This window comes from Pseudonaja textilis, chromosome 3, assembly GCF_049901715.1.
Source record: "Pseudonaja textilis isolate UNSWEBS1 chromosome 3, rPseTex1.2, whole genome shotgun sequence".
NCBI lineage: Eukaryota > Metazoa > Chordata > Lepidosauria > Squamata > Elapidae > Pseudonaja > Pseudonaja textilis.
This window is the reverse complement of record NC_141992.1, coordinates 107,578,667-107,605,871: the sequence shown is the minus strand read 5'-3', so window position 1 is coordinate 107,605,871 and position 27,205 is coordinate 107,578,667. Positions and strand designations below refer to the sequence as shown.

Here is a 27,205-nt window from a genome sequence, read left to right as displayed (position 1 = left end):
CATCACCATCACCAACTGGCACCAACACCACTCCACAACATTGTTCTGAATATCCCCATGCCAAACAAAAAAAACCCAAACCCTGGCATCATCCCCATGGCTTCACTGTCGCCTTCCATATCCACATCATCATTCAGCGTTTCGGCAAATCTGGTCCAGAAACAAGGCAGTGAACAGCAAACGATCCCACGCATTTCAAATAGTTCATCACAATCTGTCACAAGCGACATACAGGTGTGTGGGATGTCCCGCTGGCTAACATCCCTGGAGCGTGGACTCATGCAGGAATGCAGAGGCAGGGGGGGCTCTGTCGCCAATCACCGGAGGTGCGTGACACTAGAATACACTGACATTTTCTTGTTTTCCATAATTATTCTTAGCATCTTTCTGTTTTTTCTTATAAGTTACTAGTAATTTAAAACAGTGGTGAATAACCTGTAATCCCAAGATCACATTTCCACAGAACCACCTTTTTTGCCTTAGATTATCTTCTGTCTGCACCAGTGAATTAATTTTATCTTCATTTTTATATAGGAAAAATTAAAAATATAATGCAATCCTAAAATAGATTTAATACAGTTGACCATATAAGAAAAAATCCAGGAATGGCCAACCTCACACATGTACCTGGTCTCATTCACTTTGCACCATTACTGAACCATTTTTTTTCTTGGTACTCTTCTACACCTTATTAAATATCAGCTGCACAACCAACAAAACGTTGCATAATTTGATTTAAAATATGCAAGCATATGTGTATGTAACTTGCTGTAGATTTTTTAAACGCTTGTAATATAATCAACTATAATCAGCATTGTAATGCTGATATTATGATTATCGAAACTCACTGCTTGTTTTCCGACAGGTTCAAAACTGTCTATAGATCCAATCATTACAGTGGAGGGGCTTAGAAAGCGAGTGAGCCGTAATCCAGTAGAATCTGCTATGGAGCTGAAGGAGAAGCGGTCTCGCACTCAAGAAGCCAAAGAAATCAGGAGAGCTCAGAAAGATGCAGCTGGCTTCTTGGACAAGAGTACATCTTCTACACTGGTCAAATTCGCCAGTCGAAACAGGCATCTAGACATTATGCTTGAGAAGGGAGAAGTGGTTGACTTTTCCTCCCTTAGTTCTTCCGATCAAACACCTTTGACCAGCCCATCTCCTTCTCCTTCTCTGGATTTTTCTGCTCCTGGAACTCCAGCGTCACATTCAGCTACACCTAGCCTGCTTTCAGAAGCTGATCTTATTCCAGACATAATGCCACCCCAGGCCCTTTTCCATGGTAAAATCAATTTTTAAGTTTCCCTATCTGATCATTTTTACTAGATTCATTTTCATAAACATGTTTTGAGTGTAGTTGTACTGCTGAGATGTGTAATGTTTGTTAAGAATGTATATAGGACAAAGAATATATAATTTTCATGATTGCAGTGCTTGAGAAAATAAAACTGTATATAAATAAACACTTAACATAGAAAATATTAATACATTTTTTTATTTCCTTTTTTATTAAGACACATTGATAAATAAAATAGCGATTAATATATGAAAGGAAACATTGAATAATTTTTAAAAGCCCACAGTTTGGAAATGTATCTAAATAGGTTGATAATGTTAAGAAGAATTTAAAGATATTAAACATAATAATTATACTTTGCCCAGAAGGACATTCCTGTAGACTGAAGTGTACCATATTTGTCAGAGTATAAGATGACCTTGGTGTAGAGGAAGAAAACAAGAAAAAAATAGTTTTTTGCCTCCACGGGTCCTGTTTTTGCTCTTCCCGATGTCCGGAAGCACTCTGCAGGCCAAAAACGTGCCTATTTTTGGCCTCACAAACCCTCCACGCATCCCGTTTTTGCCCTCCCGGCATCCAGAAGCACTCTCCAGACCAAAAATGGACGCATTTTTGGCCTGCAGAGTGCTTCTGGATGCCAGGGAGGATAAAAACGGGACCCATGGAGGCCCCTGGAGCCAAAAACATGCCCATTTTGGGCCTGAAGAGTGCTTCTGGACACCAGGGAGGGCAAAAATGGGACACGCAGAGGCTTTGGGAGGCCAAAAATGGGCCCATATTTGCTGTATAAGACACGCAGACATTTCCACTCACTTTTTTTGGGTGGGGGGGGACATCTTATACTCCTAAAAATATGGTGGTATTATTATTATTATTGTTGTTGTTGTTGTTTTGTGGTTGTGGTTGTTATTATTATTATTATTATTATTATTAACTAAATTTATCACAATCTCATTTTGAAGAGACTCTGGGCAGCAATAATATTAGTAATAAGTGTTTTGACATAGCTTCAAAATTCAGTGTACATGTTTGATTAGCATTTTTAAAACATTATATCATTAAAAATGATATCTGATTATAATATTCATTAGGTGTATACTATGCACGTTTTCTCTGTGTTGAGATGTGGCAAATGGACCAACTTTTAAATAGCTGTTTTGAATGTTCTGAACTCAGAATAACACATAGAAGTATTCCAATTGTTCTGGGCGCTATATTTGGACTTTTCTTTTGAGGCTTGCAATTGAATTTGCCAGTTCAGCAGTAAGGAGTAGAGATGCCCTTGCTGCTATTATCTGAATTATCTCTGGATAGAGTGGTTTTAGGAGTGGTGCATTGGACAAAACATTCAAGTGTCAAAAGGCTCATTAAAGAGTCATTCTGAATCTAGATGCTGCTACCTTCGTGCTGGTAGAATTTCACTGCTGAGTATATCTGCCTATCTTCATCCCGTTTTGACAGAGCTTTTAAAAATGTTCTTTAGGTTTCTCTTAATTTTAAAACAGTGTAGCGCATACTAGCAGAACGGCATAAAGGAAGAATTCACTTTCTTTCTGAGCAACCAGTGTTAAAATCTGACTGAACCTGGCAATGGCCGCCCAGTGGTTTCTTGCCTACCAAGCAAGAATGTTATGGGCAAGTGATGTGGTTACACTTCATGGGTCATATCTGGTTGTTACTTGATGGAGTAAATCTTAAAATGAAACACTTATTAGTGGACTTTTCTGGCTTTCCTCAGGTTGAAGAATAAGAGATGAGCTCCTTACTTTACAATCCTGAATATTTTTAGCCTCTAAAACAATGTCTGGATTAAGCCCAAGGTGAAACATTAGTGCTGCCCCTCTGAACAATTTCACTTATTTACTACATTGCCTGAGAGAGATATATTACATGTAGACCCTTGTGACTCTGTGTAATTTTTCAGTCTCCACTGTGTTGAGAATTACTTGACTGACCAACTACTTTTCTGGTCTGTCCATTATCATTGGAGTGACTTGCCACATGCATCTTACCTGGAGCAGCATACCAATATGAGTTTACTGGAATAGCATACCAGCGTTACTCATATCAATGTTTGTTGAATCATCCTTGGTATTAAACTATCTGAACTAAAATGAGATTTAGACACTATAATTTATCCATCCAGGGGGACTGAGCATAATTAAGTATAATTACGTTTAATATTTAAAAAGCAGAGACAAATGTTTCATTATAGCTACAATCAGATTTGAATAAAACTATCCTTAATTGTAGGGTTGTTTAATTTTTCAACCAATATAAATACTACTGATTTACAGAAAGTTGTACAGATAATCATTGACTAATGACTCAATTGAGCCCCAAATTCCTGTTGATAATTGACATAGTTGTTAAGTAAGTTTTGCCTGATTTTGTGACCTTTGTTGCCACTCCTGCTAAGTCAATCACTGCAGTTGCTAAGTTAGTCAGATAGTTAAGTGAATCTTCCTTCCCCATTAACTTTGCTTGTCAGAAGATCATACGATCCTTGGACACTGCAACTATCAAAAAGGTGAGTGAGTTGCCAACTGTCTAAATTTTGATCATGTGACCATGGGCATGCTGTGATGGTTTTAAGTGTGAAAAATTGTCTTTTTTCAGTGCCGTTGTAACTTCAAATGGTCACTAAACAAACTAGTAAGTCGAAGAGTACCTATATTTTAGTTTTCTGTTGTTTTGTAAAAATTGGGATATTAATCTTATCTCACACTTTGTCAAAGAAAAAAAAGCAAAGTTGACATTTTCAGAATTTCCTAGGCATAAACATTTACTATCTACAGGAAAAGTATTTGGTTACAATATAACAGTATTTCTGAAGCATTTTGTTTTGTTTATAGATGATGAAGAGATGGAAGGTATGATAGACCCAGGAATAGAATATATCCCTCCATCCGGTGCATCAGGGGGAATGATCCAAAAGAAAATGAAGCTGTCTGATCAGATTAAACAAGAGCTGATGTGTGAAGAAGGAAGAGCAGAGAGACTAGTCAATGTTGTGGAAAATCATAGTAGTACACATGCCTTCCTTCAAGACCAAAGTCTAAACAAGCGGAAGACCCAGCAGGCTCATAAGGATTCTCAGTCTAAATACACTTCTATTGGTATCTATGAAGAAAAATTTCTTTTGAGGAATTTGGAAGCCTGTCTAAATGCAGCAGACATAACTCCTGAGGTTCGGAGGCTGAGACGCAAGCTGATAGTCCGAAAGATGAAACGAGAGAGAGGTCTTCCCCTTTTTAACTTGGATGATATTGTGAATTCTGCTCTTATCTTGGTTGATCAGTTTTATGGAACCAAGGGAAGACATGCTGGCTATCTGCCAGCAGATTATACAGTATATAAAACTTCTTGCCAGGCTTTCCGGATTTTGGATCGATATCAGGTTCCTGTTTTCTGTTGTTATTATCACTATCATTATCGTAAACTACTATACATTATCTCACTTTTCTCCTAGGAACTTATAGTGATGCCTTTTGAAATCTCCCCCATGTCATAACAACAACCTATGAAGTAGCTTGAGACAGAGCAATTGGCTCAAAATCTCTGTATTTTATTAAGTTATTCTGCATATATAGTTCAATATGTATGAGACAATTTGGTGCCATGGTTAAAGGCACTGGCGTACAAACTGAGATTGGTGAGTTTGGTCCCATTTTAGGCACAGAACCATTTGGATGAGAGTGGGCTAATCACTCAGTCCTAAGAAGAAGACAAGGACTAACCAAAAAACATTGTCCAGAAAACATTGTGAACTTTGATGGCAGGAGACAAGACTGACTTGAAGGGACAAATAATAAATTATCATCTGTTGTAACTTCCTGTGATAGGATGGAGCAATAATGCTAAACCACAGAATAATAAGAGTTGGAAGGGACTTTGGAGGTCTTTTAGTGCAGGGGTCGCCAACCTTTTCGGATCTTAGGGACTACCAAACTCATACTTTTAAATCCTGAGGACCACTAATATGAAATTTTTAAAAAAGATAATATATTTAGTTTAAAAAATATATATATTAAATATAAATGTAACACACGCACACACACACACACACATATATATATATATATATACACACACACGTACATACATACATACGTACATATATATGGTATTCAGCTTTGTTCGGGTATTTTCCCACGTCATTATAGTTGTGCTTTTAAAGTTGTAGCAACGTTTCGGCAGAATCCCACCTGCCATCATCAGGCTTCTGTATTGTGTTCATCGGCGACAGATGACAGACGAACACAATACAGAAGCCTGATGATGGCAGATGGATTCTGCCGAACGCATGTTTCTTTAAAAGCACAACTATAATGACATGAGAAAATACCCGAACAAAGCTGAATACCGTGTGTGTGTGTGTGTGTGTGTGTGTGTGTGTATGTATGATATATATATGTATATATGTATATGTATGGTATTCAGCTTTGTTCAGGTATTTTCCCACATCATAGTTGTGCTTTTAAAGTTGTAGCGACATTTTGGCAGTATCTCATCTGCCATCATCAGGCTTGTGTATTGAGTTCGTCTCTGTGTCAGGCTTTCACAGCCATTTCTGTTTTAAATTTGGTGCTAGCTTCCTGCTGTGTTGGAATGATTTTTTCTTCATCCTGATTGGTTGGGAGTCTTGGTCTGTGTTTATTGGTCTTGGAGTTTGCTGTGTTCTGCTTGATTGGTGTTTCTAATATGTTCTGTCTGTTTTGTAGCATTTTTTTTGTCTTGGTTGGCTGGCAACATTGTTTTTCATGTATTGGGTTTTTTTAGTGTGGCTTGGTTTCGGGTGAATGGCCAGCTATCGTTTATTAGGAAGCTATGTTTCACCTGGGTGGCTGGTTGGGGTGTGTTTGGGCTGGAGGTAAGGAGTGGGGGGTCTGTTTGTGCCCAGGTGTTTGCTTGGCTTGTGGTGTAGAGATTTTTTTGTTTGTGAGTGCAGGCTTCCAGATAATTGACAGATAAATGCTTATTTAATTATAATAAAAAATATAACAAGAAAAGCAGAGCCCCCCCCCCCAAAAAAATCTGGTCTCCTGTCATTTCATATCTCCCCCAAATCAGAGGAAACCCCTCTCTCCTTTGCCAGGTGTGGCTGCCTGGAGTTGGGGGAGGGAAGGAGGGCCGGGCTGCAAGTCTCCCCCCACCTGGAAGCCTCCCCCCCATCCCAGGTCCTTAACACCTGGCTTGCTTCTCCACTACTGCCTCCTCCTCCTCCAGGACCACCTTCTCCAGGTAGGGTGATTACGAACTAACCGAGCAGCTACACTGATACCCCAGCTGCTCTGTTTCCAATGGTAACACTTGGCATGTAGAGAAAGGAGCTGGCAACTGCTACTTGGCACTCCCATCGGTGAGGCGAAGTCATCCCGGTCTCAGTTAAGACATACCAGTCACAAACCCAGAGTCCCAAGCCGAGAGGAGTTGCTTCCCCCTGCCGGGAAGAGCGGCAGGCATAGTCATGTACGATTCAGCACAGCAGGCAACCTCCACTCTGGGCTGACGAGCCATGTGCTGAAGACCAGATGGCTGTCGGGAAGGTAGGGCAACGGGTGATACTGGCGGCAGATGAGGGGGGGGAATGAACCTCTGAACTGGTGTTACCTTCTACCTCTTGCCTCCGTGCATTGAGGAGGTTGGGCGGCTGCCAGCGATGCCCTCAGGGGAAGATGTTGCAAGAGAGAGGCCCTCAGGAGCTTCTCTTCCTCCTCACCAGAAGTGCTCACACACAAAGTGCTCACCTCCCCTCTGGCCCCCAACAAGCCTCCTCCTTCCTACCAAGCATGTGAGCGCTTCTGGCAAGGAGGAAGAGAAGTTCCTGAGGGCAGGGGCATGGGAGATCGCGACATCGGAGCCCTTTCCGGGTGTTTCCTGCCCTGCGAGGGGAGGGCGCCTCCCCAAGAGCTTCTGTTCCTCCCCACCAGAAGTGCTTACACGCAAAGCGCTCACCACCCCACTGGCCTCCGACAAGCCTTCTCCTTCCCGCTGAGCATGTGAGTGCTTCTGGCGAGGAGGAAGAGGGGGTCAAGCCTTCCCATCACAACATCTTCACCAGAGGGCAGCTGCTTCCTGCAGCTTAGGAGGTCCGCGCTCTTCTCGCTGCTGCTCAGCCTCCTCGATGCGCTGAGGCAGGAGGCAGCAGCCACAACACGGGTTTGCTAAGGAGACTTCAGGATTGCCCCATCTCCATGCCTCAGCATGCTGCGGCCCACCAAAATTTTCTTGCGGCCCACTGGTTGGGGACCACTGTTCTAGTCCAACCATCTGCACAAGCAGGAAACCCTATGCTATTCTGGACAATAGCTGTCTTATCTCTTCTTTAAAATCTCCAGTGATGGAAGACCCACAACTTCTGAAGGCAAGCCTGGTTAATTCTTACTGTCAGGGAATTTCTCCTTAATTCTAGGTTGGTTCTCTCCTTGATTAGTTTCCATCCGTTACTTCTTGTCCTGCCTTCTGGTGCTTTGGAAAATTGATTGACCTCCCACTTCCTTGTGACAAATATTGAACAACTGCTATCATGTCTCCCTGATCCTTTTCACTAGACTAAAAATACCAAATTCCTGCAACCATTCTTTATATGTTTAGGCTCCAGCCCCCTTATCAGCTTTGTTCTTCGCTGCACTCTTTCCAGAGTCTCAACATATTTTTTATATTGAGGTGACCAAAACTGGATGCAATATTCCAAGTGTGGTCTTACCAAGGCATTATAAAGCGGTACACTTCACATGATCCTGATTCTAATCTTAGTGCAGCCTAGGATTGCATTGGCTTTTTTGATGACTGCAGCACATTGCTGGCTGTTATTTAAGTATTTGTGTACTAGGACTCCAAATGTCAAATGGACCCCTTCCACTGCACTAGGTATTGCAATTTCTCTTTGTAATACCTGGAATCCAGGATCCATTTTATTTCATAATGTTTCTCTTCTCCCACCATAGTTGGTCCAGGGGCTTCATTTCCTACAGGTCTTAAGTTAGAGCTCTGGACTGGCTTCAACAAACTGCAATGGAAAACTGGATGCACTTTCCCCAATATCTTGGGCAGCTTTAACTTTACTGTAACAGGGTTGATTACCCTCATGATAGGGAAGGGCCCCACATACTTTCAGCTGGTTCCAACTGGTTCCAACTGACCAACCCAACCAAAGCAAGCACAACCGAGATGATCCAATCTCTTCATGCAAAACTTTATTGAGTACATCACTTCAGCACAGTTCAAGGCAAAACCAGATCTAGATCTTTCCCCTGCTAAGTCCCATAGTTAAATTATTCCACTAACATGTGACCTGAGTTAATTAGGGGGTGGAAGAATGTGAACTTTATGTGAACTCTGTATTGTCCAATACATTCTCAGGATATTGTTGTGGGAAAATCAGGCTTTTGTAAACACCTGCTGAAGTATCCTTGGTTCTCATGAAGATCTCTTGATGTCTGGGCCACATTCTATCTCCCATCCCTCCCCCCATAGTTTGTTGGCAAGCTGAGATGCGATAATAACGGCAACAGCAAAATATCTTTGAAGCTTGAAACCATGTTTTTCTCACCTAAATATAAAATCTTATTTTTCTCATAATTGAACTTCATTTTGTTAGAAAAGGCCCAGTGCTCAAGTCTGTCAAAATCCTTCTGGATCTTGAGCCTATGTTCTGGAGTGTTCGCTATTCCTGCCAGTTTGATGTCATCTGCAAATTTGATGAGTTCCCCTTCTGTTCCCTCACTAAATGGTTATGAAGATACTGAAGAGTGATGAGCCTAAGGTGGAACCTTGGATTACCCCACCATGTACTTTCACCCATGTGGATGTAATTCCATTAAGGACTACACATTGAGTGTAGTTTGCCAGCCAATTATGAATCCATCTGGTGGTGATGCTGTCTATCCCACATTTTTCTATCTCATTAAGAAGTAGTTTGTGGTCTACTTTGTCAAATGCCTAACTAAAATCCAAGTATATTAAGTCCACAGCATTTCACTGGTACATTAATTTAGTCACTTTGTCAAAGAATGAAATAAGATTTGTTTGGCATGATCTGTTTTTGACAAACCCATCTTTTTAAAACTTTGCTTGCTTCTAGATATTTGCAGATCTGTTGCTTGACAATCTTTTCCAGGATTTTCCCAGGTATTGGTATCAGGCTGATTGGTCTGTAGTTTCCTACATCCATTTTTTCCATTTTTGGAAGATGCTGCTTCTTTCTTGGATTTCTTTTCTTTTTTTCCAGTGATAATATGGTGGACTGTGGTTTTATAATCATTTTTCAGAGCTTCCCCCTTTTTCTGAAGTTTGGAATCACATCAGCTTTTTTCCAGTCATCTGGTAGTGCCCAGGTGCACCATTATGATTCAATGGTTCCACGATCATGTCTGCCAATTCCTTCAGAACTCTGGAATGCAATCTATTTGGTCCTGGTGATTTGAATTCATTTAGGGCAGGAGTGTCAAACTCAATTTAATTGAAGGCCACATTAGCATTATAGTTGTCCTTAAAGAACCAGTTGCATGTAAGACTATGACGACTCACAGCAGCCAGGTGAGTGTGGCTGGGTAGACATGACTGAGTGGTCACAGCCAGTTTGCCGCAACTGAGTGGGCATGGTTGGGTGAGTGTGGTTGGCTCAGTGCTGCTCACTGGGTGCAGCTGACTCGGAAAGGCTGGGTCAGGACAGAACAAGTTGCATCAGCTAACTCAATGTAGGGACAATTCGATACCCCACAAACTCCTCGCCTCCCCAGACTGCTAACAGCCAAGCGCAGCACACACACGCATACACATCGCTTTTCAAATTTGGGGACTTTTATCCACATAGGAAGGAGAGGGCCTTCTCCCCAAGCCCAGGCATGATTGCCAGTTTGCAGGCTCAGATGTAGATAAAAGTCTCCAAGCTTGGAATGTTGTGTGTGTGAGTGCGCACGCACGCACATATGTGTGCACAGCATGCCAAAAGAGATTTCTCTCAATCCCAAACACCACTGGGATTTTCTTGTTTTATGCACCTCCCAGCAAAGCAGGAGGCAGTGGACTTCGCTGCTGCATATGGAAGCGTGGAGGAGAAAGTTTGCAGCAAGCAGTTTCCTCCAAGTCCAACTTCTGCCTTGACAGATTTCTGGAGAGAAAGAGGAGTAGGCAGGGGAACAGTGCTCCCCGGTGGACGGAGGCTAGCCCTTTTCGAAAGGGAATCCCTGTTTCCAATTGTGTGTGGTAAGGATGCTGGCTTGTTGGGACAGCCTTTGCTCATGTAGCTCCCCCGCCACTCTGTCCTTTCCAGAGATCTGTCAAGGTAGAAGTTGGACTCGGCGGAAACTGCTTCCTGCAAATTTTGTCCTCCACGCTTTCAATTGCAACAGTGGCCTGTGGGGGCCAGGAAAGGCTGGGAGGGGGGATTAAGGGGTGTCCAGTGGAGAAAAGCAAGGCCAGGGTGAGTGCCAAAGCATTTTCCACCAGATGAGCCTTGCTGTCCCTCTCAGGCCACATGGAGAACACCTGGATGGTGGTGTGATATGCCTGGAACCCCGGGCAGTGGAGGGCAAGTGCCTAGCCTGGTTCTTGAGCTCCTGGAGCACTGAGACCCTCCAGCCAAACCCCACTTAGCCTAATGGGTGCCAGGCTGCGCGTATGTCCTCCTCAAGGAGGTGCTTGCTTGCTGCTGTTTTTGCTCTCCTTTGCCAGGTTGTGGAAGGGTGGTGAAGATTAAAACTTGTGGGTGCTGCTCCAAGGTGTGGTTGCTTCCCCTCCAATGGCAGCTCCCCCTCCAGGCTTGTGGGGTTTCCTGACTTAAGGGCAGAGGGGCTGCAAGGCCTTCCTCCACAGCAGCCAAAGAAAGGAACTATCGAGAGAGGGAAGGCAAGAATGGAGGAAAGAAGAAAAAAGGGAGGAAGGGAGAAAGAAAGGAAAGGAAGAAAGAAAAGAAAGAAGGAGGAAAGGAAAGAAGGAAGGAGCCCAGCCAGCTGCACAATCCTGTCTCTGCATCTCCATCCATTCCCATCTTGTCATGACAGCAAATGGAACTGCCTCATCACCATCATCAGGAGTCACTGTCTATCCAGTTTGGGCTGATCAATTGTGGCAACAAGTACCTGACAGCCAAGGCCTTTGGCTTCAAGCTCAACTCCTCGGTGTCCAAGCTGAAGAAGCAGATCTGGACACTGGAGCAGAACAGCAATGATTTAAGTGTGGTCTTCATGTGCAGCCACCTAGGCCACTACCTGGTGACCAAAAAGGGCGGGCAGGTGAGTTGCAAGAGTGAGGTGCCTCTGTCTGCTGATGCTTCATCGTGGCCCATGATGATGGCCACTTGTCACTGCAATCCGAACTGCATTGGTTCTTCGGTGGCACCGAGGACTGCCTCTCCTGCGCCCAGGCCATTTCAGGCGCCAAGAAGCCTATCCACCTGGTGGTGCACCTGCAGCTCCACCTCTTCAACCTCAGTGGTGGCACTCCTGGATGGAGCTGCTGCCACTGCCGGAGCACCTTGGGCATGAGCCCAACAAACAGATGACAAAGGCAGAGGCAGAAAGGGGCCTTGGAGGGGATAGTGTTCATTGGCTACCTTTCTATTAACTTCTTGGCAAGCAGCTGCCTGCAGAAGAACTTCTACCCTCAGTGTGCTTGGTCAGAAAAAGATTGGGGGAGCGATTTTGGGGGGATAAGGAAAGCCAGAGCATCCTTTGAGTTTGTGGGAAAGGGAAGTTGAAAGAGTTCAAATCTGCAGCTGCATTAAAAACTCTGCAGGCAAAAAAGGGAGGCTTTGACACCACCACCAGAGGAGATTCGCTTCCCTCTTGCCCTTTCTCCTTTCCAACTTTCTCCTTGACCATTCCCCAAGTGCTGGTAGCCAAATGCAGAGCCAGTGCTGTTACTTCCCAGCCCGACATTCTGCAACCTGGAAGGGAGAGAGGCTTCCTGCAGCCCAGTGCTGGAGCCTGGTGGGGGCTGGTCCACTCCTTCTGAGAACAACTTCCCTGCCACCTTCCAGCTCCTGCATCCTGCAACATGGCACTGAATGAGCTGCTCCCAGAGCTCCTGCGTCGGCTTAAGTCCCATGGAAGCCCACCCACAGTTCTCCCATGGCAGATCCCAAGACTGGCTGCTTGCCCTGTCTGCTTTCTCTGGCTCCCCTGCCATTTTGGGGAGGGGGTGCTCACAGCCTTTTGAAGATGGAGTCCTGATCAGCCCAGAAGGGGAGAGGCACAGTACTGGCCATAGTTTTGGAGCCTCCCAACAATTACCAGGCATAGAAGAACGATCATCTCCATTTCTATACTGGGTCTCTCCCTGTTTGTGGGCTCCGATAGGAGCCTAAACTGCCCTATAGCAGTGGTGAAGCTAAGGAGGGGCATTCTGTGAGGTAGCAGGGGAGATCGCAATCTCCTGTGAGCCCTAGGGCTTTTTCCCTCTGCGCCACGACGAGAAGAGGCGGTCTAAGATGGCTGCCATGAAAACTGGTGAGAAGACCATCTAAGCACTGTGAAGGAACGGACTTTGGTGAATAGGTGTGAACTGGGTGAGTCAAATGTTTAACCCCAAAAGAGTATCCAGGGGAAGAGAGATTCACAACTATAAACAGCAGCGACCTAGAACTTTTGAAATGCTGGAATTACCCACTTTAAAACCAACGCTATTTTAAGAGGTGAAAAGAATGTTTAAAGGAAAGTTTAAAATATAGAAAACTTGGAAAATAGCTGAATAACCCATAAGGCGATCCTTGGGAGGAATTATCTTTTATATCTGTAACTTCTAAGCTCCCGGAATTATTGGGAAATCAGCTGTTTCAACGTACTTTTAATGTTGGAGTGCCATCTACTGGATGAGGAAGAGTATTACAGCATCAAATCCTCTATGAAAGTGTGCAACGTTTAATACATATAATAGAAGAAAGTAAACAAAGCTGGGAAAGCGGTTTGACCTTGACTTTATCTTAGAAGGCGACTTGGATATTTTGAACGACTGAGTGAGCTTTACCTCCTTTTTGAAGTATTCAAAGACAAATTAAACGGCTAACAATTAAATCCTATTGAAACTGGTTGTTGAACTGAGGACTCAAAAGATTGGAGAAAGCACAGTGGATTAATTTGGATTTGAATTTGGATTATTAATATTATCTGATAGAACATCACACAAGATCAAAGAAGAAAAGGATAGAGGAAGAGGAAAGAAGGAAAGTTAAATAAGACTTTAAAATTTGGGCAATTTGGAAGGTAAACAATTGGAAGTTAAAAGACTGTAAATTACTAAAGAACTCTAAAAAAGTATAAATTTAAGGGATTTGGAGTTATAACCATGAATGAAGTTTTACTAATAACTGGATTGGTGGGAGTCTTTAAATATTGAGTCATTGGAATTATATATATTGAGTAATTTTAGTAAATTGTAATAAAATGGATTACCAGTGATAATAGAGGGATATGAAGAAATAATTTTGATGCTTAAAGATATGTGTGAAACTATAAAGAACAATAATGAGACAAGGGGAGTGCCTAAAGATAAAGAAATGAGTGTGGAAGGCCTGCAACAATTGGGGGAAGAAGAGGAACAAGATATTTGGGAATAGATCAGAATGTAGAAGAAGATGGAAGAGGAACAAGTTTCACCAGACAAGAATGAGATGGAACTGAAAGTTGATTTGAAAATGACATTCTATAAAAAAAGATGCACTGTGTATATAAAAGAATGGCTGATATTTTCATAATTACAATTCATTAATTGAGAAAGAAACACTTAAAATGGAAATATAATTAACAAACCAAGGGAGTTTGTTATTTTGTGCCAGTAGTGGTAAAAAATCTTTCCTAACCAAGACTACTTACCTGGACCAACAGTCCCTAATGGAATGCTCTCTCTATATCAGAGAGAGAAGCCAGGGGAAGCCATGTTTGGTTGCTTTTTAGACTTCACATCTTAAAAATGTACTGAAGCTTTTTACATAGCTTTTTACATAGTACAAAAAAAAGATATAGTGCAAATTATCTAGGAAGTTAGATTAAGAATGAAATTCATAGGCACATTCACAGAGCAATAATGAATTCTTTTTCTGAAATGTATTCCTCAGTTTGAAAAACTGGAATACATGAATTAGAATCTGTATTGAGCTCTGCTTGTACTCAAATAGCTATTCAAGAGTATGTAGTGTCAAGGCTAGAAAAAATGGTAAAGCAACATATAGATTTAAATTTTAAAACCAGAAATATTTTTGTTGGTACCCACATAAATAAAGGGATGCTTCCCAGCTGCACCTAGGTCCCCAAAGAATACCAAGACCTGACTGCCGTTTTTAGTGAAGAGGATTGCAATGTTCTCGCCACCACCACCACCCTACTTAACTGCGCAATTGAAACTGAACCAGGGGCTAAACTACCTAAGCCAAAAATGTACTTGATGACACCAACAGAAATGACTGAACTAAGAGAGTACATTGATGCTAATTAAGCCAGAGAGTTCATCCAACCTGTATAATCCAAGGTAGCTGCCCCCGTTCTATTCAAAGAAAAAAAAAGATGGGATGAGATTATGCATGGATTTCCACTGGATCAATGCCGTGTATGTGCAGAACACTTACCCCCTCCCCCTCATGAAGGACATGTTGAATCACCTGTCAAAAGGCAAGATATTTACCAAATTAGACTTGAGGGAAGTGTATTACAGAGTTCACATACAGGAAGGGGATGAGTGGAAAACTGCTTTTAACTGCCCACTTGGCAGTTTCCAATTCCGAATTATGCCTTTTGAACTACAAGGGGCCCCGGCAGTCTTTATGCAACTAATTAATGAAATGCTGCATGAGCACTTATATAATGGAGTCCTACTTTATTTAAACGACATTCTCATCTTCAGCGAAACACAAGTTACTGAAGACAGGGACCTCTCCTGCAAAACCCCATAGTTTATGCTGATACAATTGTTAGGGTTCCGACCCAATGCCCTAATAAAATCAGGAGTCTCAAGCCATTTTGCTAAAAAAAATCCACTTGTTTATTAGGAGAGTCATGTGAAGCTAGCTTTGACTTCGCCAAGTTTGCACTTTGCTCTGATCCTGTTGCCCCTCACCCCAAGGTGTGTCACCAGTGACATTTCCCAACAAAACAATTTTGCAGGTCATAGAAGTCACTCCCTCTGGCTGTTGCGGGTCTCTCTCCTTCGGCCAGCTAGGATGTGTTTTATTTTGGCTGAGGTGTGAATTCCTCTGTGAAGCTGCAGTGCAATTTCCCATCTCCCTGCCAAGTCAGGAAAGCTCAGCTGCAGTGCAATTTCCCATCTCCCTGCCAAGTCAGGAAAGTTTCTTCACTTCCTGAAGGCAACCTGTGCAGAGCAAAAACAATTGGAGCACAGGTATATCTTTTAAGGGTGTGATTCTCCCTGCCCCCAGGCTTGATTGGGTTCTTTTTGTGGCACTTGACTATGACGCAATCAGCTTGTAAGTTTCTGCTCTTTACCCAGGATGCCTCTGATAGAGGGTAGCCCTTCCACTTGATTAAGTATTGGAGTTGCCCCCTGTGTCACCTAGAGTCAAAGATGCGTTGCACCTCATAATGGGTTTGGCCCCCTATGACCACTGTATCCAGGGGCTCACAGAATAGTGGTCTCAGGGTTGACCCAACCACTGGTTGCTATGGAATACTGGGTGTATTTTCCCCAGCAGTCAGGGCAGTTTCAATTGCACTGTGACCAAGTTGATAATCTTTACTATAGGGAATGGCCCCATGAATTTAGTCCTAGCTTCTTGCTGGGGAAATTTAACCTTAAGTATTTTTGGAAAGGTAACTTGAACATCCATTGTGGGGCTCGGTGTTTGCCTGCCTGTTGCTTATAGATATCTGCCGCTTTAGCTAGCACTTTCTTTACATTTTTTCATGCCGTTTTTAGCGTTGACAGTCAATCGGTCAAACTGACTGAAGAGGAGGGCAGTCTTGGATATTCCAGTATTGGGACGAAGTCCATACCACTTACCGCCTTGAAAGAGTTAATCCCGTGCTTCTGTGAACAGCATTATTGCAAGCAACCTCTGCAGATGTCAGAAGGTCCACCCAATTGGACTATTGGTAGTACATGTAGCACCTTAAGTACTGTTCTACCATTGCGTTAAGTCTCTCCACCCCGCCATTGGTACTCAGCTGGAAAGCCAAGCTAAGGCCCTGGGACAACCCAATGGACTGCAGGAACTCCTTCCAGAACTTAGCTGTGAACTGGATTCCTTTGTCCGAGATGATTCTGCGCAGTACTCCATGTAGGTGGTAGATGAGCTTCAGGAAGAGTCTGGCGAGCTGGTGGGCTGAGAGTAGTCTGCTGCAGGGTGTAAAGTGTGCCTGCTTGGAGAATAAGTCAAACAGAGTTCAGATCACTGTGTTCCCCCCGCTCTTTGGCAACTTGACTATAAAGTCCACTGCAATTTCCTCCCATGGTCTCGTTGACTCTGCCACCTGTTGCAGCAACTTGGGTTTTTTTCCTGGTCTCTTTTTCATAGTAGCACAGATGGTGCAGCTTTTTACATAATAGTCCACATCTTTCTTCATGCCGGGCCACCAGAATTGTCTCCTCACTAACTGTAAAGTTTTTAGGAATCCAAAGTGGCCCACCGATTTAACATCATAACTTCTCCGGAGGATTGAGGTGCCTAGGGACTTGGGGATGTAGAGTTTCACCCCCTTCCACATTAGGTCCTCCCTTTTTGTCAAAATGTGTTGGTTGTCATGGAACCAGGGGTCTGCTTCCAGTTTGGTTTTGAGTTTCACGGTTAAATCTCTTGCGAGTTGGCATTGCTGGTTGCGGTGTTGTTGGCAGGTGGTCACTTGGGTAAGGGTGTTTACTACCTCCTCCTACCCACATTTATATTTGGGGCATTCAGGAGAGGGTGTCAGCTAGGAAATTCCTCCCACCGGGATGTGTTTTAGCATGAAGTTGAATCGGTTGAAGGGTTGAGCCCAATGGACTTGTTTGGGAGATAGTTCCCATGGGGCCCTAAGGACCTCCAGATTCTTATGGTCAGTCCAGACTTCAAATGATTTCTCTCCCCTTCCAAAAGCTGACGCAAGGTTATTAGTCCCCATTTTACTACAAAAGCCTCCTTTCCCCACACTGCCCATCATCTTTCCATGTCACTGAATTTACGGGAGGTATAGGCACAAGTTCATAATTTTCCCTGGCAGTTTCTTTGGAGTAATATGCCCCCACCGCCACGTTGCTGGTGTGTGCTTGGATGATGAAGGGTTGTTCGGAGTGGGGGTGTTTCAGTACATGTTCTTTTGCAAAGAGCTTTTTTAGTGTTTTAAATGCCTCTTGGCAAATAAGGTCCCACAGTAGGGGTTGCCTGGGCGGGGCTTCAACCCTGGGATCCCTATTTTTAGGAGGTCTGTCATGGGTTTGGCAATTTTCACAAAGGATGAATTTCCTGTAAAAGTTTGTGATTGCAGGAAACTTTGTAAGTATCTGCGGGTGCAAGGGGGTTGCTACCCTAGGATGGCTTGTGCTTTGGCTGGATCCATCTCTATCCCCTCATTTCACACTCGGTAGCCCAGGTAGTCTAGCCATGAGCAATAAAATTCACATTTTGATAGCTTGATGTATAAGTTTGCCACCAAAAGATTTTCAAGCATCTGGTGAAGTACCGGTAGTTTCTTCTATGGTCTCAATAAAGATGAGGATGTCATTTAGGTAGACGAGGACCCCCTTGTAGAGGTGCTCATGCAGCCCTTCGTTTATTAAACACCGCCAGGGGCCCCTGCAGTCTGAAAGGCATTACTTTGAATTGAAAGCTTCCTAGGTGGCAGTTGAAAGCTGCTTTCCATTCATCTCCCTCCCTGATTCAGACTTGGTTATATGCTTCTCTGAGGTCTAGTTTAGTAAAGACCTTTCCTTTGGCTAAGTGGGACAGCATATCCTTCATGAAAGGGAGTGGGTATAGGTTGTGCACACACACATTGTTCATCCCCCTGAAATCCACACATAATCTCATAGTTCCACTTTTTTTTCTCTTTAAATAGGACTGGGGCCGTGACTCGGGGCTTAGCTGGCTCGATGGACCTTCTTGCTAGGTTTTTGTCTATGTATTTGCACATTTCTTGCATTTCCTGGGGCGCCAGGTCGTAGAGTTTGGGAAGCTTGGCACTGGGGATGAATCTGATGGCACAGTCCATTGCACAGTGGGGTATGTGCGTAGGACATCACACTCGGTTTCATTGAACACTTCAGTGAGGTCCTGGTATTCTCCAAGAATCCTTTTGGTCTCTGGGGCCAGTTGTTCTGGTGAGGCTCCAGGGGGAGTTTCTTATGTGGGTAATGCCTATATTTGCTGGTGCAGAAGGGGCTGGGGGCCTCTTGCTATCCTCAGCCTCTGGTTTCCCCCTTGCCATCAAATGGTCGGGCCCCACTTGTCTAGCCATAAGAGTCCGAGTATGACTGTTTCTGTCATTTTGGGTGCTATTACAAATCGAATTGATTCCCAGTGGTTCGCTAGTTCTAGCCTCACTTATTTGGTCAGGTGGGTGTCATGGGCTTCCCCCAATTTTTTGTTTCAGCTGATTTGTGAATTCTTCGGTGCAGCTGCAAGGCACAATTTCCCATTCCCCTGCCTATGGCAACTCAGGAAAGCGTCGCGAGTTGACAGCAACACGACGAAAAATTTCTGCTATCCTCAATTTGACGACCACAATTGAGCCCTAAATTTCCATTGCTCAGCAACACAGTTGTTATATGTGTTTTTTTCATTTTACAATGTTTCTTACCACAGTTGTTTATTGAATCACTGCAGAAGTTTGTTAGGTAAATCTGGCTCTCCCATTGACTTTGCTTGTCAGAAAGTTGCAAAAGGTGATCACATGTTTCCTGAGAACTGCAACTGTCACAAATACATGCCAGTTGTCAAGCATATGCATTTTGATCACATGACTATGGGGATGCTGCAACAGTCGTGTGAAAAGTAGTCATAACTTTTTTTGTTGCTGTTATAACTTCCGTCACTAAATGAATGGTTAACTACCCATTAAATGCCAAAATTATTTGTTGTTAGTACTAAAGCTCCCAAGCTTGCTTCAGACTATAATACAGATAATCCTCGGGTTACTAGCGTTCCCTTAGCAAATGTTCAAAGTTACGTGAAAAATGCCCCCAAGCATTTACAAACAAGGTCCGAAACTATGAATCTTGCAGCACCATGGCAGTTGTTCGCCCTTACAAACAACTGCAGAGGGTCTGCAACATTCATCTGGCACATTGCCAGCTAAAATGGAACTGAGGGGAGGAACTGAGTCCCGTTCAGTAGTCCAGAGGCCTCAGCCTATCTGTTTCCGGCTGAAATGGAGCTTGTGAGGGGAGGATCCGCCCCTCAGAAGTCCCATTTGGCCCTCTGTAAGCCTCTCCTGGTCTATTGCAGGCCGAAATGGATCCTCCAGGGGCTGGATCTGGCCCTCTGACACCCCAGCCATCCTGGCCCGTTGCAGGCCAAAATGGAGCTTCCAGCCCCCAAGCTCCATTTCAGTTTGCAATAGGCCGGGACGGCCTGCAGAAGGCTGAACAGAATTGCAGAGGGGCGCATGAGGCTGGAGAGGAGACTGCTTCCTAGATCTTAACAAGGTAAGTGACCCGGTGTGGCAGGTTCGGAGGGAAAGCAATTTGGGGAGCATGAGGTATTTCAGTGAGTCGGGGAGACCTTGGATTGTCTTAGGCAGGTGGCCTGTTCTATCAGTAGGTTCCATATGGCTTTCCCTACCCTGAAATAACTTATGTGCACTTAATGAGCCTCACATTTGATTAGCAAATGCTTGGGCAAAAGGAGGGAGTGATCTCGTTTTGGATACAAGATTCACTCCTACAAATCCTCAGGTTATGAATGGAATGGGCATTACATTCGTAACTCAAGGACTACCTGTAATGTAAACTATATTGAGGCTACGGTAGTCGTTGGCAGAAGCATTTCTGAGGAATGAGAAGGAAATCGAAGTACAGCTATGTGTCATGGGAGAGAAAAGGTTGCAGAGCAGAAGAGAAAGATGGTCCTCTATTTTTAGAAAGCAAGAACAAAACCAGAAAAAAATCTTTTACTCTCAGGAGGAACACACTAGGGATGGACACACTGGCATCCTCTAGATCAGGGGCCGCCAACCTTTTGGACCTCAGGGACACCAAACTCATAATTTTAAATCCCGCCGACCAAAGACCTGGGAAAATCCCCAAAAAAGTCTGCAGGAAAACTCCCCACCCTGTTTTCCTACTGATCAACCATTCTTTATTTGGGATCGCAGGATACTGTCTCCAGCTCTGTTCTCAGGGGGAGAGAGGGAGAGAGAGAGACTGAGATTTCGACTGTTTTGGCTTCATGCAAGGGAAGCAGCAGAAGTGTTTCTTTCCTCCAAATTCCACCAGAAATGAGTCTTTGTGAGACTTATCGTGCTGGCACAGCCTCTTGGAGCAGGATGCCTTGCAGGGTCCCAAAGACTCATTTCTGGAGAAGTTTGGGGGAGAGAAAGAAAGACTTTTGCTGCTTTCCTTGTGTGCAACCAAAAGCAGAAGAAGAAAAAAACAGAAAGAAGCAGCCAGGCGAGGCAAGTGGGGCAAGTTCCTTCCCTCCTCTCTTTTTCTCCTCCCCTTGCTACCTCGTATTGTTTGCAATGCAAGCGACGCAACCCTTGTGTTCCCACAGGCCATGTGGGCAGCTAGCCTTGTGTTCCCACACAGCCTGGATTAATTGCTTTAGGGAATGCTTTGGGGTGACATTTCTCTGCGGACCACCAAAAGTTTCTCACGGACCACTAGTGGTCCCGGTCACACTGGTTGGCAACCACTGCTCTAGATAATTTGAACTGCAATTTCATACCTCTTCAAAGCTATAAATCAAAGCAGATGGAGGCAAACTTGGTTTCTAGCAACTGTTCACAACCAAGAAAACTAGAATCTCACAGCATAATGCTAATTTAAAAATGGATATGAGAATTTTGGCAACTATGTTTATTTTAGTAGCCTCTCTATTTCTAGTTTTTTTTAGGATGACAGGGATCTCATGATTCTCTTTTCAAATGTTGAGGTAAATGGGGGGCCTATTTTCCTCATAAAGGAAGAATGTGTAGATGTTCCAAATTTGTAATATTTCATAGATTGCCAGCCTCTTTCCAGGTAATTGTGAAATTTCTTCCAGTCACATGTAGAGATGTTTCTGTATCCCAGTCAAAGGTAAATAAATATGTCCTGAAAATAACTTTTGTGCAACAAATATATAAAAATAAAAGCAGTAAATTTATTTATAATTTGCTCCTGTTAGTTTTTTTGTCCCTGCAGTGTCACCAATTCAGAATTTTTTACTTATCTTGCCCAATATTGGGCATCAAAGTAAGATAAGCAGTTTGATTTTATATGCATAAGACCACTTATTCAGTAGTCAGTTTCTCTAGGATGTATGCAACTTCTTGGTATTTTGGATACCTATATCATCTCTGTATATTAAATTAACTTTATTCTGCTTAACATTAGATGTCATCATATGCATCTGCCATATCTGATTGATCATTGGTACTAGCCATCTCACTGTTTTATTTCCTGATTACTTCTGTAACTCAGTTATTCCTTAATTTTGTTTTACAGATTAAGGTTTCTGCTGTGAAAGAATTTCAACAAAGAACTACAACATTTTGGTGCCGACTTGTAGGCTCTGAAGATACGACTGATCATAGCATTGTCAGTCCCTATACTTCTCGTGTTTTGAAACCTTATATCAGGTATAGATAAGTTATTGGGAGGACATTTTTCCTTCTGGCTCCTTTATATTCTTTGATCGTGGTAAATATTGATAATTAAGGAAATAACACTGGTCACTCCTATTGCTTTTCATTTCTTTGTCATGAAGAACATAAAAGCTGAAGAAGTAAAAGCTTTTAGGATAGGTGGTAGAGTTTGCTTCTGCATATAGAAGGAAAGGGAAACTGGACGTTCCCTCTTCCTGCCACAGTAAAACACTGACTGTGCTAAGATTATGATGCTAAACATTTTGATAATTTAACATTATGTGGGAAAATGTAACAGCCACATATACCTTACTTGCTGAAGGAAGAGCTGGTGAGTTTAACGGGAGATGAAATATTTAGATTTAACACATACACACGGTGACATCAGAGTCATAGAATCATAGGGCTGGAAAGTTTCTTGGAGGTCTTTTAGTCAAGCTCCCTTCCCAAAGCAGGAGACTTTCTGCATCCCAGACAAATGGCTGTCCAATTTTTTCTTCAAGACCTCCAACAATGGAGCTCTCAAAACTCCAGGAGGCAGGCTAATCCACTGATTAATTTTCTTAAGTGTCAATAATTTTTTCCTTGGTTCCAGATTGGATCTCTCTTTAACGAACTTACATCCATTGTTTCTTGTCCTGCTTTTAGGTGTTTTGGAGAATAAGTCAACTCCTCCTCCTTAGGAAAGCCCCTCAAGTACCAGGAGATAGCTGTCATGTCATCCCTGTCATGTAATTCCTTGTTAGGCTAGACGTATCTACTGTAGTTAACTCTCTTAAGAATTAATCCTGTGGTTTAGTCTCTAGAACCCTTATCATCTATTTGCTTTTCTCTACATCCTTTCTAGGGTCTCAGCAACTTTTTTGTATTGTGATGATCAGAACTGGATGCAATATTCCAACTGTGGCCTCACTAGTACTAGTAGCACTTCTTGTTATCTTGATGCTATCCTCTGTTCCCTCTGATCCAGCCTAGGATTGCATTTACTCTTTTGGCAGCTGCAGCACACTGGTAGCTCATACGTATCTAATGGCCCACTAGGACACAAAGATCCCTTTCACAATTACTACTTCGTTGAGCCAGGTAATGCCTATTCTATTCTTATGCATTTAGTTTTTCCTGCTTAAGTGCAGGATCTTACTTTTCTCACCACTGAACTGTATCTTGTTGGATAGGACTCAATGCTCAACTCTGTCAAAATCCTTCTGAAATTATAACTCTGTCTTCCTCATTGTTATTCCCCCTAGTTTGTTGTAGTCTGAAAATTTGATGCATTCTGTCCCATCTAGATCGGGGTGGGATTTGACCAGTTTGGACTGGTTCGGGCGAACCATTTGTTACGATTCTGCGCAGTTCACAGAACCGGCAAATCACACCACTGGCTGGCCCACCACCTCCATCCCACCCAGTCATTCCTTATCTCGCCCACATGCCATCGTTGCCTGCAACCTGTCTTTGCCCACCCCGCCTGCCAGCCATCGCTGTGTCAGCTTTGGAAGTCATTTGGGAGTCGATGCTCCCACACTGCCACAAGCCTGAGAAAGTGGGAGAAGGGGGGTTTCAATTGAGTAGCTCTAAGTAGACAAAATAAAATTCTTTTGTTAGTTCAAGGTCATTGAATACGGCGCAGAATGAAATGATAATCTGACCTTAGGACACATCATGATTGGGCCATGTGATGTAATGTAGGCCATGGGGAGATGGATTTGTAGTTTGAATATTGAAGGAAGCCCGAAAACTTTGAGATTTGGGATTCCACAGATGTGCCTTACTGTCCAAATAAAGGTACCTTTGAGATATGTCTGTCTCGGAATTATTGATTGGAATGGAGGTTTGCTGGAACGCTGACATCCCAAATTTCTAAATGAACTCCAGCACCACAAAAAAGGGGCTGTCAGGGGTGCTGAGCTGCAGTATTGATTCCAAAAATGAAGCAGTGTGGAGACTCAGCGAAGATGAAAGAAATGGAAGGAGCTACAGAAGGGGCTATGGGGCTGGACACAATTGAAGCCCCTAGCCCCCCTTCGGAAGAGATGTTGCAGGTGATAGAAGCGGCAAAAGAGAGATGGGGATTAGGCGCCTGGCCCAAGGAGGTAGATTTAGGCTACCATCCTCAGGAGAGAGATTCATGGAGGAGCTGCCAGACAGTGGAATCCAGGGGTGATACCGGAGGAGAAGCTGCCTGAACGCCTTTCTCTCTCCAGCCTTCTAAAGACGGCCTATGAGACAGAGTGGAGAAGTGGGGGGATGTTGGGATCAGACAACTCCCAAGACTGCAACTTGTGGCCTCCATCCTGAAGCCAGTCTTTGGCAGGAATCCCAGAACAATTCCAGGAACTTAAGGTGGAAAGTTATGTCTCACAGCCATAACCTCACCAGACAAGCTGGGTCCTAACGCAGCCCACCTTTACTTTCCCTAGTCCAAGAATTGATCAAGGAATCACTGTGGCATCAGTTGGGGGTGGCCTGTGAACCGGCCTTTCCCAGCAGACCCAAGAAGCAAGGGAGAGACAGCAGATGCAGTCGACATTAGGTACATTACAACCCCCAAGCCCCCCCTCCACAACCAGAAACGAGATTATCCCCTGCAGAGAGTATTCCTCCAGGGTGGGGATTTTATCCTGGTCGAGGGTGGATCTAATGCCAGTGGATGTCAGCACCCGTTGTACTACCTGGTTCGTGAGCACCCTGAGCCCAAAGAGAAGCAGAAATCCCTTCTCAGCAAAGGGATCTGGACAGACAGCAGCCACCCCCCTCTTCCCATCGTGGAGAAGAATGTAACAAATTCAGTGGCCCTTGGAGTAACCCTGCTTCAGAGTGACCCAACTGGCCATCAGATCCCAACATAGACACTCCTTGGAGTACCCCTACAGGGTCTCTACATACCAAGGCCGGTTCAGTACATTCCAGCTCAGACCACAGTTGCTATGCGATCCCACCCCTCAGACCAGACCAAATGGCTTTAAAAGAAACTTTTGACGAACGACGTGAACATTTTGCTTACTTTCTCACTCAGATCTGGTCCCACATAGATCGGTTTGGAAACCAATATGCAACAGACCACGACCTGGTTGCTGCAATCACAGATGGGATGAATGATGGGGATGTTTCCGATTGGGTAGCTCAGTTGCACTACAAAGAAGATGTTGAAGACTATGTGAAAAGCTGCTCAATTTCTGCCACAATGAAACACAGAACTGGAAAATCCCCTGGTCTCCTTCAACAAGTAGCTGAACCAACGAAGCCATGGGGAGAAATCACAGTGGACTTTATCGTAGAGTTACCTGAGAGTGGAGGAAGTACTGTGATTTGGACTGTTATCAATTTACTTTCTAAGGAAGGCCACTTTACAGCATGTAACTGACTACCTTCGGTTAAGAAACTGGCGAAACTGTTCGTGAAGCAGATCTATAGGTTCCACGGAGTACCTCGTAGATTAATCTCAGACCGAGGTGTACAGTTTACTCTTAAGTTCTGGAGAGAGTTTTTGAAGTCCATTGGGTCATCCCAAGGGCTTTCCTCAGCATTCCATCCTGCGTGCAACGTGGATGCAGCAGAGAGAACGAACGCCATGATGGAACAATACATTAGATGTAAATTATCAACAGGAGAACTGGGTGGAACTATTGCCATTTGCAGAAGTTGCTTACAAAAATGCAGTACACAGCAGCACAGGCTTGACTCTGTTCCAAATCAACACTGGCATGGATTTTGTCCCTATGCCAGAGTTACCTAGGGAACCCCTAACATTCATGTCATTAAGGGAGTGGATGGACTCATTAAAGAAAGGTTGGGAGGATATGGAAAAAGCTTTAACTGAAGCTGCTGAGGAATATAAAAAACAAGCAGACAAACATATCCCTCCAACCACCGTTTAAAGTAGGGGACAAAGTGTTTTTGTCAACTAAATATCTCAAGTTGAAACTTCCCAGTTGGCCCCCAAATTCTTGGCTCCATTCCCTATATCTAAGATATTCAATCCAGTTACAGTCCAATTAAGTGTCCCCCAGCTGTTGGGGAAAATATACCCAGTGTTCCATAGTACTTTATTGAAACCTGCTGTAGGTTTACTATCCAAATAAAGGTACCTTTGAGATATGTCTGTCTCGGAGTTATCGATTGTAATGGAAATTTGTTGGAACGCTGACACGCTGCCTGCCTTCTGCCACGGCCCTGGCTTGATCTGAACTTCCTGCGTGAGTGAGGCTCTGCAAGCCCCAGTCACCTACCTGCCGACTCTGTCACCATCCCTGGTTGAGTCCTGATTCCTAGGCCACCTGGCCACCATTTTGCCTGCCCACCATTGCTGCCTGCCTTTGCAATCAGTGAGTGAGGCTCTGCAAGCAAGCCCAGGTCACCTACCTGCTGCCACCACCACTCGCCTTCCCCCCAGCTGCTTGCCTTTTGCTGCCACCACCCGCCTTTCCACCATCACCACCACTTGCCTTTTGCCACTGCCACCCACCTCCCCCCCAGCCATGCTTGCCTTTTGCTGCCGCCGTCAAAAACAAGTCTGAGAAAATGTTGAGCAGCTCCATGTGGTCTCCAGGTCAGAGGCTGGTTCTCTCCCCTGCTGCTCTTGCTGGGTGAGTGAGAGAGTGTTTCACAGCACAGCAAAATTTAGTTTTGGGTCCTGCAAGTCCCCCTTCCATTGGGAAGGGGCTTCGGATGGTAGAGAAACAGCCAGGTTGAATTATCCTGTTTCTCTTTGCCGCCTAGAGCCATTTCCCAACACTGTGCTGCACAAGACGGTTTCCCAGGGCCCTGAAGGCTGTCCTGAAGTGCGAGCACCGCCACTCTGGAGCTTGCTTTTGGGATGGATCAGTAAGTTATTGCTTTGCTCCCCAGGAAGGACTCTTTTGTGGAGGGCTGTGTGTTTGGGCCAGGTGCTCTCTCTCTCAGGCTTCCCGCCTTGTATGGGGCAGCAGGAGGAGGAAGTGCGTGGTGGGGAAGGCTGTGTGCAGTTCTTGCAGCCAAAGCCGGGAATACCGGGATGTCTTTGAACTTGCATATGTATGATGTTGGAGCCACATGGCCGTGCTGGCTGGGAGGACACTTGCCCCACATGATGCTGCTCACCTGCTTGGCCAGTGTTTGTCAGAAGAGAGGGAGGCATACACACAGAGCATGCACACGTGAGGCCGGGACCTTCTGCGAGGAGACGATGTGTTGGAGAGTCCCTCCGGCATTGTGAGAT

At 44.1% G+C, this 27,205-nt stretch overlaps 1 protein-coding gene across 4 annotated transcripts in view; it reads left to right on the top strand.

The window, feature by feature from the left end:
• KAT14 (lysine acetyltransferase 14) overlaps window positions 1–27,205 on the top strand; it is a 148,456-nt gene that overhangs the window by 97,480 nt on the left and 23,771 nt on the right. For 3 of the 4 annotated variants that reach the window (XM_026718747.2, XM_087930551.1, XM_087930552.1), the window contains 3 exons: window positions 866–1,282; window positions 4,153–4,697; window positions 21,869–22,002. In XM_026718747.2, the coding sequence (XP_026574532.1) occupies window positions 866–1,282; window positions 4,153–4,697; window positions 21,869–22,002 (1,096 nt within the window). The remainder of the gene's footprint in view (window positions 1–865; window positions 1,283–4,152; window positions 4,698–21,868; window positions 22,003–27,205) is intronic. The other variant, XM_087930553.1, reaches the window with a different exon arrangement.